At 43.5% G+C, this 13,329-nt stretch overlaps 1 protein-coding gene across 9 annotated transcripts in view; it reads left to right on the forward strand.

Moving 5' to 3' along the window:
• LOC140738529 (transmembrane protease serine 11C-like) overlaps positions 1-13,329 on the forward strand; it is a 173,162-nt gene that overhangs the window by 109,347 nt on the left and 50,486 nt on the right. For 7 of the 9 annotated variants that reach the window (XM_073065918.1, XM_073065975.1, XM_073065927.1 and 4 more), the window contains one exon: positions 7,682-7,844. The exons of the other annotated variants lie outside the window; for them this stretch is intronic. In XM_073065918.1, coding sequence (XP_072922019.1) covers positions 7,682-7,844 — 163 coding nt within the window. The remainder of the gene's footprint in view (positions 1-7,681; positions 7,845-13,329) is intronic. 9 annotated transcript variants of the gene reach the window in all.

Genomic DNA, 13,329 nt, shown 5'->3' on the forward strand with positions numbered 1-13,329 from the left:
GGGGAGTGGGTTCAACAGATTGGAGAAGTATGGATAAAGTAAAAAAGAAAAGTTGGATAAAGATAAAGAAAAAACAAAAGAGAAAAAAGAGTGGAGTGAAGAAAAGTCGAGTGAAAATGAGTAAAAGATTACAAAATTTTAAAAGAACAATGAGTGTAAGGGCACTTTATTTGAATACCCATAGTATTTGAAACAAGGTCAGTGAACTTGTGGCTCAAATCAGTTCAAAGTGGTGTGATTTAGTGGCCATTACAGAGACATGGTTGCAGGGTGGATGAGACCTCATCTGAGGTGTTGCGTACACACAACTCTGAACAAGTATCAGCAGCAATGGAACACACCTGGAGTCTGGTTTTGCTGTTAACAAAACACTATTTTATTAGTAACTACTTAATATAGTAACTTAAACCAGGTAAATCAAAAGTTAACAGTGTTACACATTTATAGGTGTAAATAAAGTTCCCAGACTTATTCAAGTTCAAGTGGTAAAAGATACAGTCTTACGATGGTGTGTAGGAAAAGTTCAGTTCAGATGCACAGGCTAATTAATGCGAGATGTTTGTAATCCAAAGGCAAATGTTGTGAGAAGGCAATTACGTCGATATTCCACAGATTCCATGACAGCAATACAAAATAACATTAGCAGTAGGTTTTATCTCCAAAGTTGTTCCACTTCACACACGAAATATCACTGACAGTGATCTTCAACGAATATCCTTTCAACACAAGTGGTACCACACCCAAATTCAGCTACGGGATATCTCAAAGTGGTAGCCATAGGATACTCAAACAGAATCCACGTATGGATTATCACCAACAGTAATTTATCACAAAGGGGACCATCTTCAAGGGAACCACCACCAAGGCAAGGGTCGACACACCAATAGATTCCCCAAGGTTACCCCAATCTCTTAACGTGATAGCCACTTATCCAGTTCCATGACATATGAAATAACTTCAACAGTGATTTGCCACAGGGGTGCCTTTCTTCAGTGAACTACCACACCCAGACAAAGGGTAAACAAACATGTGGTATTCACAAAGGTTTCCCCTCACCAGAGAACCCACTCCTGTGGATTAACTAAGTGACAATCACACTTTCGTATTCAAACGGAATCAAACTCATCCTCACAGGCTAGAGAGAGTCCAAACAGTGATCTCTTTGTCACTAGGTTTCTTCTGTTTCAAACCTTACTCTCCTCTCTTCTCTTCTCTGCAAACTTCTTCTAGTTGCAGCAAACTTGTGAGAGTCATTTATCAACTCTCTGGATCAACCTCAACTCACCCCTGTTGGGCTACTGAAAGTTTAAAGCAGCGACTGACTCACTGGTGTCTTCCATTGACCGAATCCATCTTGACTCTAACTGCATGTGCCTGTGTGTCTGTACTATCCCTGTAAATTCAAAACAAGCTGCAGGGAAACCATAACATCGATTGTCCATCAAATAACTCCACCTCTTTCTCTCTCTCTCTCTGGAGAAGCTCAAACAGTGCCCAAAAGTCAGTCTCATTCTCCCGGTATTTTAAAGTGATGATCCACAGAAAAAATTAACCCTGGGGGTACATAACAGATGACACACCAAATTTTGGTGTCATCCATAAATTTGCTGATCCTGTTTACCACATTATCATCCAGATTGTTGACATAGATAACAAACAACAGTGGACCCAGCACCAATCCTTGTGGTACTCCACTAGTCACAGGCTTCCAGACAGTGAAGAAACCACCTAATACCACTCTCTGGCTTCTCCCACAAAGCCAATGTCTTATCCAATTTACTACCTCGTATTGAATGCCAAGTGACTGAACTTCTTGACCAACTTCCCAATCTCCTTTGATCGTGTCAAAAGCCTTGCTAAAGTCCATGTAAACAATATCCTCTGCCTTACCTTTATTAACTTTCTTGGTAACTTTCTCAAAAAACTCTAAATCTGGTTAGACAAGACCTACCATGCACAAAGCCATGCTGACTATGCCATCAGGTCCTCTCTATCCAAATATTTATATATATGGTCCCTTAGAATACCTTCCAATAACTTTCCCAATATGATATAGATAGATAGATAGATAGATAGATAGATACTTTATTCATCCCCATGGGGAAATTCAACATTTTTTCCAATGTCCCATACACTTGTTGTAGCAAAACTAATTACATACAATACTTAACTCAGTAAAAATATGATATGCATCTAAATCACTCTCTCCAAAAGCATTAATAATAGCTTTTAAAAAGTTCTTAAGTAGTTTACTTAAATACATTAAATACAATCAACCCCGGCACTTAACATATCTTACTCCTGGCGGTTGAATTGTAAAGCCTAATGGCATTGGGGAGTATTGACCTCTTCATCCTGTCTGAGGAGCATTGCATCGATAGCAACCTGTCGCTGAAACTGCTTCTCTGTCTCTGGATGGTGCTATGTAGAGGACGTTCAGGGTTTTCCATAATTGACCGTAGCCTACTCAGCGCCCTTCGCTCAGCTACCGATGTTATACTCTCCAGTACTTTGCCCACGACAGAGCCCGCCTTCCTTACCAGCTTATTAAGACGTGAGGCGTCCCTCTTCTTAATGCTGCCTCCCCAACACGCCACCACAAAGAAGAGGGCGCTCTCCACAACTGACCTATAGAACATCTTCAGCATCTCACTGCAGACATTGAATGACGCCAACCTTCTAAGGAAGTACAGTCGACTCTGTGCCTTCCTGCACAAGGCATCTGTGTTGGCAGTCCAGTCTAGCTTCTCGACTAACTGTACTCCCAGATACTTGTAGGTCTTAACCTGCTCCACACATTCTCCATTAATGATCACTGGCTCCATATGAGGCCTAGATCTCCTAAAGTCCACCACCATCTCCTTGGTCTTGGTGATATTGAGACGCAGGTAGTTTGAGTTGCACCATATCACAAAGTCCTGTATCAGTTTCCTATACTCCTCCTCCTGTCCATTCCTGACACACCCCACTATGGCCGTGTCGTCAGCGAACTTCTGCACATGGCAGGACTCCGAGTTATATTGGAAGTCTGATGTGTACAGGGTGAACAGGACCGGAGAGAGCACGGTCCCCTGCGGCGCTCCTTTGCTGCTGACCACCATGTCAGACCTACAGTCTCCCAACCGCACATACTGAGGTCTATCTGTCAAGTAGTCCACTATCCAATCCACCATGTGAGAGTCTACTCCCATCTCCGTTAGTTTGTGCCTAAAGATCTTGGGCTGGATGGTGTTAAAAGCACTAGAGAAGTCCAGGAATGTAATCCTCACAGCACCACTGACCCCATCTAGGTGAGAGAGGGATTTGTGCAGCAAATACGTGATAGCATCCTCCACTCCCACCTTCTCCTTATACGCAAACTGAAGAGGATCCCGGGCGTGCCTGGTTTGTGGCCTCAGATTCTGTATTATCAGCCGCTGCATGGTCTTCATCACGTGCGACGTCAAGGCAACAGGTCTGAAGTCATTCAACTCCTTTGGTTGTGGTTTCTTCAGTACCGGGACAATACAGGATGTTTTCCACTGTCTGGGTACTCTTCTCTGCTCCAGGCTCATGTTGAAGATGCACTGTAGTGGTTCTCCCAGCTCAGTCGCACAGGCCCTCAGTAATCGTGGGGAAACTCCATCCGGTCCCGCCGCCTTGCTGGTACAGATCTTCCTCAGTTGACCTTCCACCTGTGCAGCCATAATCCTGGGCGTGGGCAAGGTCTCCTGTGAGTGGCTATTTTCCTGTGAGGGAAGTAAGCCTGGTGTGGAGTTCTGCGGTGAGGATGAGATTGTGCTGTCGAACTTATTGAAGAAGAACTTATTCGCTTTCTCCACATCTCCACTTATGTTTGTCCCCCGCTTTGCACCGCATCCAGTGATGATCTTCATCCCATCCCACACCTCCTTCATGCTTTTTTTCTGTGCAGCTTTTGTTCTAGCTTCCTCCTATACTGCTCCTTTGCCCCCCTTATCTGTACTCTGAGTTCCTTCTGAACTCTTTTAAGCTCCAACTGATCACCATCTTTAAAGGCCCTCTTCTTCTGGTTTAGGAGGCCTTTGATGTGACTAGTGATCCAGGGCTTATTATTGGGATAGCAGCGAACAGTTCTAACAGGAACAACGGCATCCACACAAAAGTTAATATAGTCCGTTGTGCATTCAGTGACCTCCTCAACGCCCCCACAGAGCCCCCCTTGCAGTACATCCCAGTTAGTAGTACCAAAGCAGTCTCTCAGGGCCTGTTCAGCTTCAGGAGTCCACTTTCTAAAAGAAATTGATAATTTGATAATTCTTTTTTTAGTTTGTTTTTAGTCATAGTGTTATGGTTAGTATTTGTTTAGTATTGAGATGGAGAGAAAGTTGTATTCGAGAAACGAGCTACTTGCGATGAGAAAGGCACAGGTCAGTGTTGCGCACCAGATCCCGAGCGAAATTAAACGGAAGTTCCGTGGCTCCAGGGCTGGAAAGCTGCGCAGGGATAAGTGGACAGAGTTGAAGCAGCGTTATAAGCCCGCTGTTCCTTCGGTCATTATGGGGAACGTGAACTCGCTGCCAAATAAATTGGATGAGCTAGCCTCACTAGTAAGGAATGTTAAAGCATACAAGGAATGCAGTTTAATGTGTTTTTCCGAAACATGGCTGACAGCTAACATCCCGGATGTAAATGTAGGATTACCTGGTTTTACTACGGTAAGATTTGACAGAGATGCCAAAAAGTGTGGGAAGAAGAAAGGAGGGGGACTCGCTGTCTACATTAACGTAAGATGATGTAACCCCAGGCATGTGAGTACAAAGATCTCCGTTTGTGAAAGAGATATTGAGCTGATCGCCGTGAGTATGAGGCTATATTACCTGCCGCGAGAATTCGCAAGCGTCATTGTGGTGAATGTGTATGTCCCGCCGCGTGCCGACGCAACGGTAGCGTGTGACGTCATCAACTCCGCTGTTGCTAGGCTTCAGACACAGCACCCTGAGGCACTGGTGATAATTACAAGGGACTTCAACCATGTGACTTTGGACAAGACACTACCTGCTTTCTCCCAGTACGTGGATTGTTACACCAGGGGTAATAGGACTATTGACCTACTGTATGCAAACGTAGAGGAGGCATATAGTGCATCCCCGCTGCCTCCACTGGGGAAAGCTGATCACAACCTGGTTTTGTTACAGCCCAGATATAAATCAATTGTGATGAGGCATCCCACTACCACACGCTCTACACCACACCAGCCTATATTTTCCTGTCTTATTCTTAAAGCCTTTCCATTAGTTGTTCTTCAGTCCTCTGGTACCTTACCTGTACCTAAGGATGTTCTAAATATCCCTGCTTGGGCCCCTACGATTTCTGTACCAGCCTCCCACAGAGTCTGGGGGAACACATTGTCAGGCCCTGGGGATTTATTCACCCTAATTTGCCTCAAGACAGCTAATACCTCCTTGTCTGTAATTTGTACTGCTTTGCCTCACTTCTTGGAGCGACTGGGCTTGTATACACTGGAATATTGGAGCGACTGGGCTTGTATACACTGGAATATTGGAGCGGCTGGGCTTGTATACACTGGAATATTGGAGCGGCTGGGCTTGTATACACTGGAATATTGGAGCGGCTGGGCTTGTATACACTGGAATATTGGAGCGGCTGGGCTTGTATACACTGGAATATTGGAGCGACTGGGCTTGTATACACTGGAATATTGGAGCGACTGGGCTTGTATACACTGGAATATTGGAGCGGCTGGGCTTGTATACACTGGAATTTAGAAGGATGAGAGGGGATCTGATTGAAACATATAAGATTATTAAGGGATTGGACACGCTGGAGGCAGGAAGCATGTTCCCGCTGATGGGTGAGTCCAGAACTAGAGGCCACAGTTTAAGAATAAGAGGTAGGCCATTTAGAACAGAGATGTGGAAAAACTTTTTCACCCAGAGAGTGGTGAATATGTGGAATGCTCTGCCCCAGAAGGCAGTGGAGGCCAAGCCTCTGGATGCATTCAAGAGAGAGTTAGATAGAGCTCTTATAGATAGCGGGGTCAAAGGATATGGGGAGAGGGCAGGAACGGGGTACTGATTGTGTATGTTCACAGTGAATGGCGGTGCTGGCTAGAAGGGCCGAATGGCCTACTCCTGCATCTACTGTCTATTGTCTATTCTAAAATCTCTGTGTCCATCTCTCAAGTAAATACAGATGCAAGATATCCATTTAAGATCTTCCCATTTCTTTTGACTTCACACATAAATTACCATGCTGATATTCTAGAGGACCAATTGTGTCCCTTTTGCTCTTAATATATCTGTAGAAGCCCTTAAGATTCTCTTTCACCTTGTCTGCTAGAGCAATTTCAGCAGCCATCCTGATTTCATTTTTGTGTTCTCTTGCATTTCTTACACCAAATCACATCGTTTCCTCGCGGCCCAGTAGCACATGCTTTGCGGCCAGGTATCGGTCCGCGGCCCGGTGGTTGGGGACCACTGTCTTACACTCCTCAAGTACCTCACTTGTTTCTACCTGCCTAAACCTGCTACGCACCTTTTTCTTCTTCTTCTTATTCTTCTTCTTCTTTTTAACCAGGTCCTCAATATCTCTGGAAAACCAAGGATCCCTAAAGCTGTTTTTACCCTATATTCTGACAGGAATACAAATACTCTGTACTCTCAAAATTTCATTTCTAAAGTTCTCCCACTTACCAAATTCACCTTTGCCAGAAAACAACCGTCTCAGTCCATACCTGCCTGATTCTTTCTGATAACATCAAAATTGGCCTTTCTCCGATTTATAATCTCAACCTGAGGACCTGAAGATAACTAGATGCAGTGTTCACCTACATAAACTTCTGTCACTTGCCCTGTCTCATTCCCTAATAGGAGGTCTGGTATCACACTCTCTCTAGTTGGGACTTCTACGCACTGATTAAGGAAACTTTCCTGAATACATTTGACAAGCTCTTTGTCATCCAGCCTTTTTACAGTGTGGTAGTTCCAGACAATATATAAAAAGTTAAAGTCACCTACTATCACAACCACATGTTTCTTACAAGAGTCTGCGATCGCTCTACAAATTTGCTCCTCTAACTCCCATGGACTGTTGGGTGGTCTATAATATAATCCCATTAATGTGGTCATACCTTTCTTATTCCTCATTTCTGCCCACAAAGACTCACTAGATGAGTTCTCCAGTCTGCCCCGACTGAACAGTGTTCGTGTCATTTTCCCTGACTAGTAATGCCACCCTTCCCCTTTAATCCTTTCTGCTCTATCACATCAAAAGAACAAAACCCCAGAATACTGAGCTGCCAGTCCTCCCCTCCTGCAATCAAGTCTCACTAATGGCTAAAGTGTCATAATTCCACATGCTGATCCATTCTCTAAGCTCATTCACCCTTCCTACAATACTCCTTGCATTGAAATATACTCAGCTTAGAACATTAGTCCCACCATGCTCCACCTTTCGATTCCTGACTTTATATGTAGGGTTAACAGCATCCAGCTATTGCTTAGAAACTAATTTCACACAAACCAAATTTTTATAGTTTTGAGATTAACTTTCTCTTTTACCCATGCACCAGGGTCATTGCCTGCTGACTCATAGAAAGATTTAAGATGTGAATTCAGAAAGTGAATGTTCTAATTTATGTCCTTTGAACTCTTGTTTTGAAATGAATATATTTAACACTGACCCATTGTATTTTGAACAGCATGTGGCTCTCAGTTTGGATTGACCAGTAAGATTGTTGGTGGGACAAACTCTGAGGATGGCGAATGGCCCTGGCAAGTTAGTCTCCAGGTTGGATCTCATGTGTGCGGTGCTTCCATCATCTCTGACAGTTGGCTCATCTCTGCTGCTCACTGCTTTCAAATGTAATAACCACATCAATACCCTCACTTGTCTATGTAAGCTTATGGGGCTTTGGACACCAGACATTTTATAGCAAGTTACTTATTCAGCTCTCAGGCTTCGGAAAGTTGTGTGTAAGATTGGATTTAGGTTCTAGGAACTGAATTAGACAAAAATATAAATCAAAGGTTGGTAGAGCATTGGTGGGCCACAGGGCCTGTAGTGTTCTATGTTTGACATATGTAAATTAAATTTGTGTGAAACTGCAAAGGGAATATGACAACTCTAAACAGGATGGACACTAAGAGATTCACCACCAAAGTTAGAGCTAATGCTGCAGAAAGAATAATCTGCATGTTAAATTTACTTTCAGACACAGTTAAAAAGAATAATTGATCAGGAAATAGTTGGATATCTGATGGGAAGCCACAGAATATCTCTTGATGGATTAACTAAAAGAGACAGATTGCTTTACTCAATTGTGGTGACTTTGTGTTGTAGACACTGCTCTTTCCCTACTCTGCAGTATTTGACACAATAAAGTTAGAATGCTAAGAGTCACAGAAAAGTACAGCAGAGAAACAGGCCCTTTGGCCCACCAAGTCTCTGCTGAACCATTTAAACTGCCTCTCCCATTGACCTGCACTGGAACCATAGCCCTCCATACCCCTACCATCCATATACCTATTCCAACTACGGTTAAACATTGAAACCGAGCGCGTATGCACCACTTCTGCTGGCAGCTTGTTCCACACTCTCACAACCCTCTAAATGAAGAAGTTTCCCATCATGTTCCCTTATCTTTTCACTTTTCAAGTCAAGTCAAGTCAACTTTTATTGTCATTTCGACCATAACTGCTGGTACAGTGCTTAGTAAAAATGAGACAACGTTTTTCAGGACCATGGTTCACATGACACAGTACAAAAACTAGACTGAACTACGTAATAAGAAAACACAGAGAAAGCTATACTAGACTACAGACCTACACTGGACTGCATAAAGTGCACAAAAACAGTACCGGCATTACAATAAATAATAAACAGGACAGTAGGGCAAGGTGTCAGTCCAGGCTTCGGGTATTGAGGAGTCTGATAGCTTGGGGGAAGAAACTGTTATATAGTCTGGTCATAAGAGCCCGAATGCTTCGGAGCCTTTTCCCAGATGGCAGGAGGGAGAAGAGATTGTATGACGGGTGCATGGGGTCCTTCATAATGCTGTTTCCTTTGTGGATGCAGCATGTAGTGTAAATGTCCATGATGGCGGGAAGAGAGACCCCGATGATCTTCTCAGCTGACCTCACTCTCCGCTGCAGAGTCTTGCCATCTGAGATGGTACAATTTCCGAACCAGGCAGTGATGCAGTTGCTCAGGACGCTCTCAATGCAACCCCTTAACCCATGACCTCTGGTTATAGTTCCACCCAACCTAATCCCTTGAGGTTTTATTTAACTAGAAGCATGTCAGTGACTGTGAAGCAAGTGAATTGGCATGTCAAGATTAGTCATTTTGTCTTGCTTGATCTGCTGTTAAATTACACCATACCCCAGTGGACCATTATGTACAGGATGGGATGGGTCAGACATTGTGTACATCGTCCCAATGCCTTGATTCACTGCCACAGTCACCCTAACCTACCTGGTCTGGATGGAGATGAAGATCATCTACCTTGCTGGATCAAAATGCCCCAGACTCTGGCACACACACCAGGGCCTCTGCTGATGCAATAAGAAGGCCTCCGCAGAAAAGTTTCTGTTAATGTTGAGAGGTTGAAACCCGATTCCAGCTTTGCCATCAATGGATGCTGTGCGAGCTTTGAAAAGTTTTTGCAAGTCTCCAATATACAGGAGCTTAAAAATACCAAAAATGTAAGGAATAATTTAAAGAAATTGGCAAATATACCTCAGAAAACAAGATAATGAGTTTTCCTTGTTATCCGCAGCCTCACAATCCCCTAATTCAATGAGCTGATAAACTACAGAAGTCTAACATAGCTCAGAATCTAAGAGGCAGTTGTCCGGCACGGGAATCTCAGCAAGACTAAGACTCATGCTGTCAGACGGAGATATTCAGCATTTCAATCCTGACAATAAGTTAAGGAATTTCTACACTTGATTGCACTTGCTTATGTTTGCACCTACACAATTACATTTGTAACTGGCTGAGCAAAATCTGAATCCATTTGCTCTGCACATTTTCTGCCTTGTCTGAAATGAACAGCATCACTCTGGTAGTCTGTAACATGCAACAGACAACTTTCCATGGCAATATCAGAAATTCTGAAAGGGAACTGAACGTATACTGGAAAAGGGAACAGTTTGTTGGAAGACATAAATTGAGAAATATTGTGCATGATTTAAAACTTGCTGCAGTTACCCATTTAACTCTATAACTTTATGTTAAATAAAGCCCATTTGCTTTTTGGTGAACTCTGCCTCTGTGCTAGAAACATAGAAAACCTATGGCACAATACAGGCCCTTCGGCCCACAAAGTTGTGCCAAACATGTCCCTACCATAGAAATTACTAGGCTTACCCATAGCCCTCTATTTTTCTAAGCTCCATGTACCTATCCAAAAGCCTCTTAAAAAACCCTATCGTATCCACCTCCACCACCATTGCCGGCAGCCCATTCCACACACTCACCACTCTCTGAGTAAAAAACTTACCCCTGACATCTCCTCTGTACCTACTCCCCCGCACCTTAAACCTGTGCCCTCTTGTGACAACCATTTCAGCCCTGGGAAAAAGCTTCTGACTATCCACACGATCAATGCCTCTCATCATCTTGTACACCACTATCAGGTCACCTCTCATCCTCCTTCGCTCCATGGAGAAAAGGCCGAGTTCACTCAATCTATTGTCATAAGTCATGCTCCCCAATCCAGGCAACATCCTTGTAAATCTCCTCTGTACCCTTTCTATGGCTTCCACATCCTTCCTGTAGTGAGGCGACCAGAATTGAGCACAGTACTCCAAGTGTGTTGAAATCATTGTGATAATATTGAAATCACTTATCATTTGTATCATAAGATGTTGATGAGACATACCTGGAGTATTGTGTAGTTCTACTCACCCTCTTTCAGGAAGATATCATTGTGCTGGAAAGAGTGCAAAGAAGATATATGAGAATGTTGCCAGGATTCGTGGAACTAGGGAGAGGTTGGGCAGGTTAGGAGACCGAATAGCAACATTAGAGAGGTACTGTATCTCAAATCAAGAGGGGCATAGATAGGGTGAATGCAGTTGGTCTTTTTGACTACAGACTGCAGCGGGCTTGTTCTTGTCAACAGTATCCATGGACTCAGGGACTTGAACTGTATGATATTTTTCTTTGTGTGACTGTTGTTTACTGTTATTTGCTATATGTGCCTTGTGTTATGTGTAAATGTGGTATTGTGTTTTGCACCTTGGGCTGGAGGAATACTGTTAACTTTGGCTGTATTCATGGGTACTCATGTATGGCTGAATGATAATTAACATGAACTTGAACTTTTTACCAGGGCTGGGGAATCAAAAATTAGAGAGTGTAGGTTTAAGGTGAGAGGGGAAAGATTTAAAAGGGACCTGAGGAGTAACTTCTTCAAACAGAGAGTGGTGGGTGTATGGAAGGAACTGCCAGAGGAAGTGGTTGAGGCAGGAACATTAACAACATTTAAAAGATACTTGGACAGGTACATGGATAGGAAAGCTTTAGAGCAGGGGCTCCAAACCTTTCTTATGCCATGGACCCCTACCATTAACTAAGGGTTTAAGATGGCACTACTGAAAACATGCAACATCTTACTCATAGTTTGAAAGCATAGGAATTCAATTAAAAACATTATTAATAACACATTTTTGAAGTAAATTGTGATAACCTATCACCACAAACAATGAAGAGGTGAGTGAGAGCAAAGCTGGTGCGCTGCAGACTCGACACAATTGGAGTTGGAGCTGTGCTGGTTGGAGTGGATGATTTAGAGGGGAGAAGATGGGACAGAGGAGTTCCAATACCCGTCCAACTTACCCGGGTGCAAGGGTGGATTGCTCTAAGTGTCGAGCCAGTTTGGTGAGGTCAAGAATGGCTTCTTCAGCAGTGAAATCCAGACCTGAAGCAAATCGCTAAGTGATGTGTTCTAGACTCAGAGTGATTCACTGCAGCGAGACCCGGGTCCTAATTCAAGATACAATACACTGTTTGAGCAATCTAAACACCAACTCAGGTGAACTGGAAAGGCAGGGTGTCAAGAGTCGGGTGAGGCCGGATCGCTCAAAGCACTGAGCCGATTTGGAGATGTTGAGAACTCTCCAACATCAAAATCTAGGCCCGGAGTGATTCGCCACTGCGGGGCTTGGTTCCTAGTGTGAGGCTCATACAATTTAAACACTGGCCCAAATAAATTGGGGTCTCCTCTCTCCACAATGCTGAGGCTGTGAGGCTGCCCCCGGCTGCTGTGCTTCATGTCTGTGAACTTTGTGGTGACTTGTCCAACTAATATGATGAACTGAATACCGAGGTTTTGTGCCTACTTCAAGCTGCTTCGGGGATTTGGATCTCAGGACTCGATTTGTTTCGGAATTCTGTTGTTGCTACTTGCTTCTATTGTTTGCATGTTTTATTTTTTTTTCTCTTTTGCTCTGGGCACTGGGAATTGGTCTTGTTTTTTGTTAATTGGGTTCTTTTGGGTTCCTTGCTTTGCGACTGCCTGTTAAGCAAACAAGTCTCAAGGTTGAATAATTTATACACTCGTTGATAATAAATGCACCTTGAATCACAAAGTCAAACTGGACTCTGTCTGGCTGCAACTGTCAGTAAACCTAAATTCAGTAATATAGCTTTGTAAAATGTGATGAAGTTTGAACATACTGATTAACAGAACCCTCAGAATTAATGAATAAAAGGAGGCTAATCAGCCCATTGTGCTGATATCCCTGCTCATTTGGGCTTTTCAAATTCTTACCCATTACAGGCCCTATCACCATTTCAGGCTGAGTACCCCCACACCCCCCCAATCCCATCTCATCTCACATGTATATTCCATCATGTAGTTGTCTTCTCAACACTCCTCAAGATCTTCTATCAGAGCTCTTATCCCTTGGCTACTAACTTCCCCACCGCGGGAATATGATCATGTTTAACTTTCACAAGAGACTTGTTACAGGTATGTTGATAGGGAAGGATCAGAGGAATATTGACCACAAATGGACCCTAACCCTAACACATGGCAAGTGGCACTGGCTCAGAAAGAACGCTTGGTCAGCATGAATGAATTGGGTCAATGGTCCTGATTCCATGCTCTATAACTCAATATTTCAATGCATTACATATCTCTTTCTGACTCAGTTCCAAGTTACATGGACTTGAGTAAGATCCTTGACAAGGATCTGCATGCCAAGCTGGTCTGAAAGGTCGAGGCACAAGGGATAAACTGGGTCCAAATCCAGTCTGGTGAGAGGAGGCAGAGTCTCACGTTATGAAATGTGTTTACGGCAGCAGTACAATGATAAACAAATATAGAGAAAAACACTG

This window comes from Hemitrygon akajei, chromosome 2, assembly GCF_048418815.1.
Source record: "Hemitrygon akajei chromosome 2, sHemAka1.3, whole genome shotgun sequence".
Classification (NCBI taxonomy): Eukaryota; Metazoa; Chordata; class Chondrichthyes; order Myliobatiformes; family Dasyatidae; genus Hemitrygon; species Hemitrygon akajei.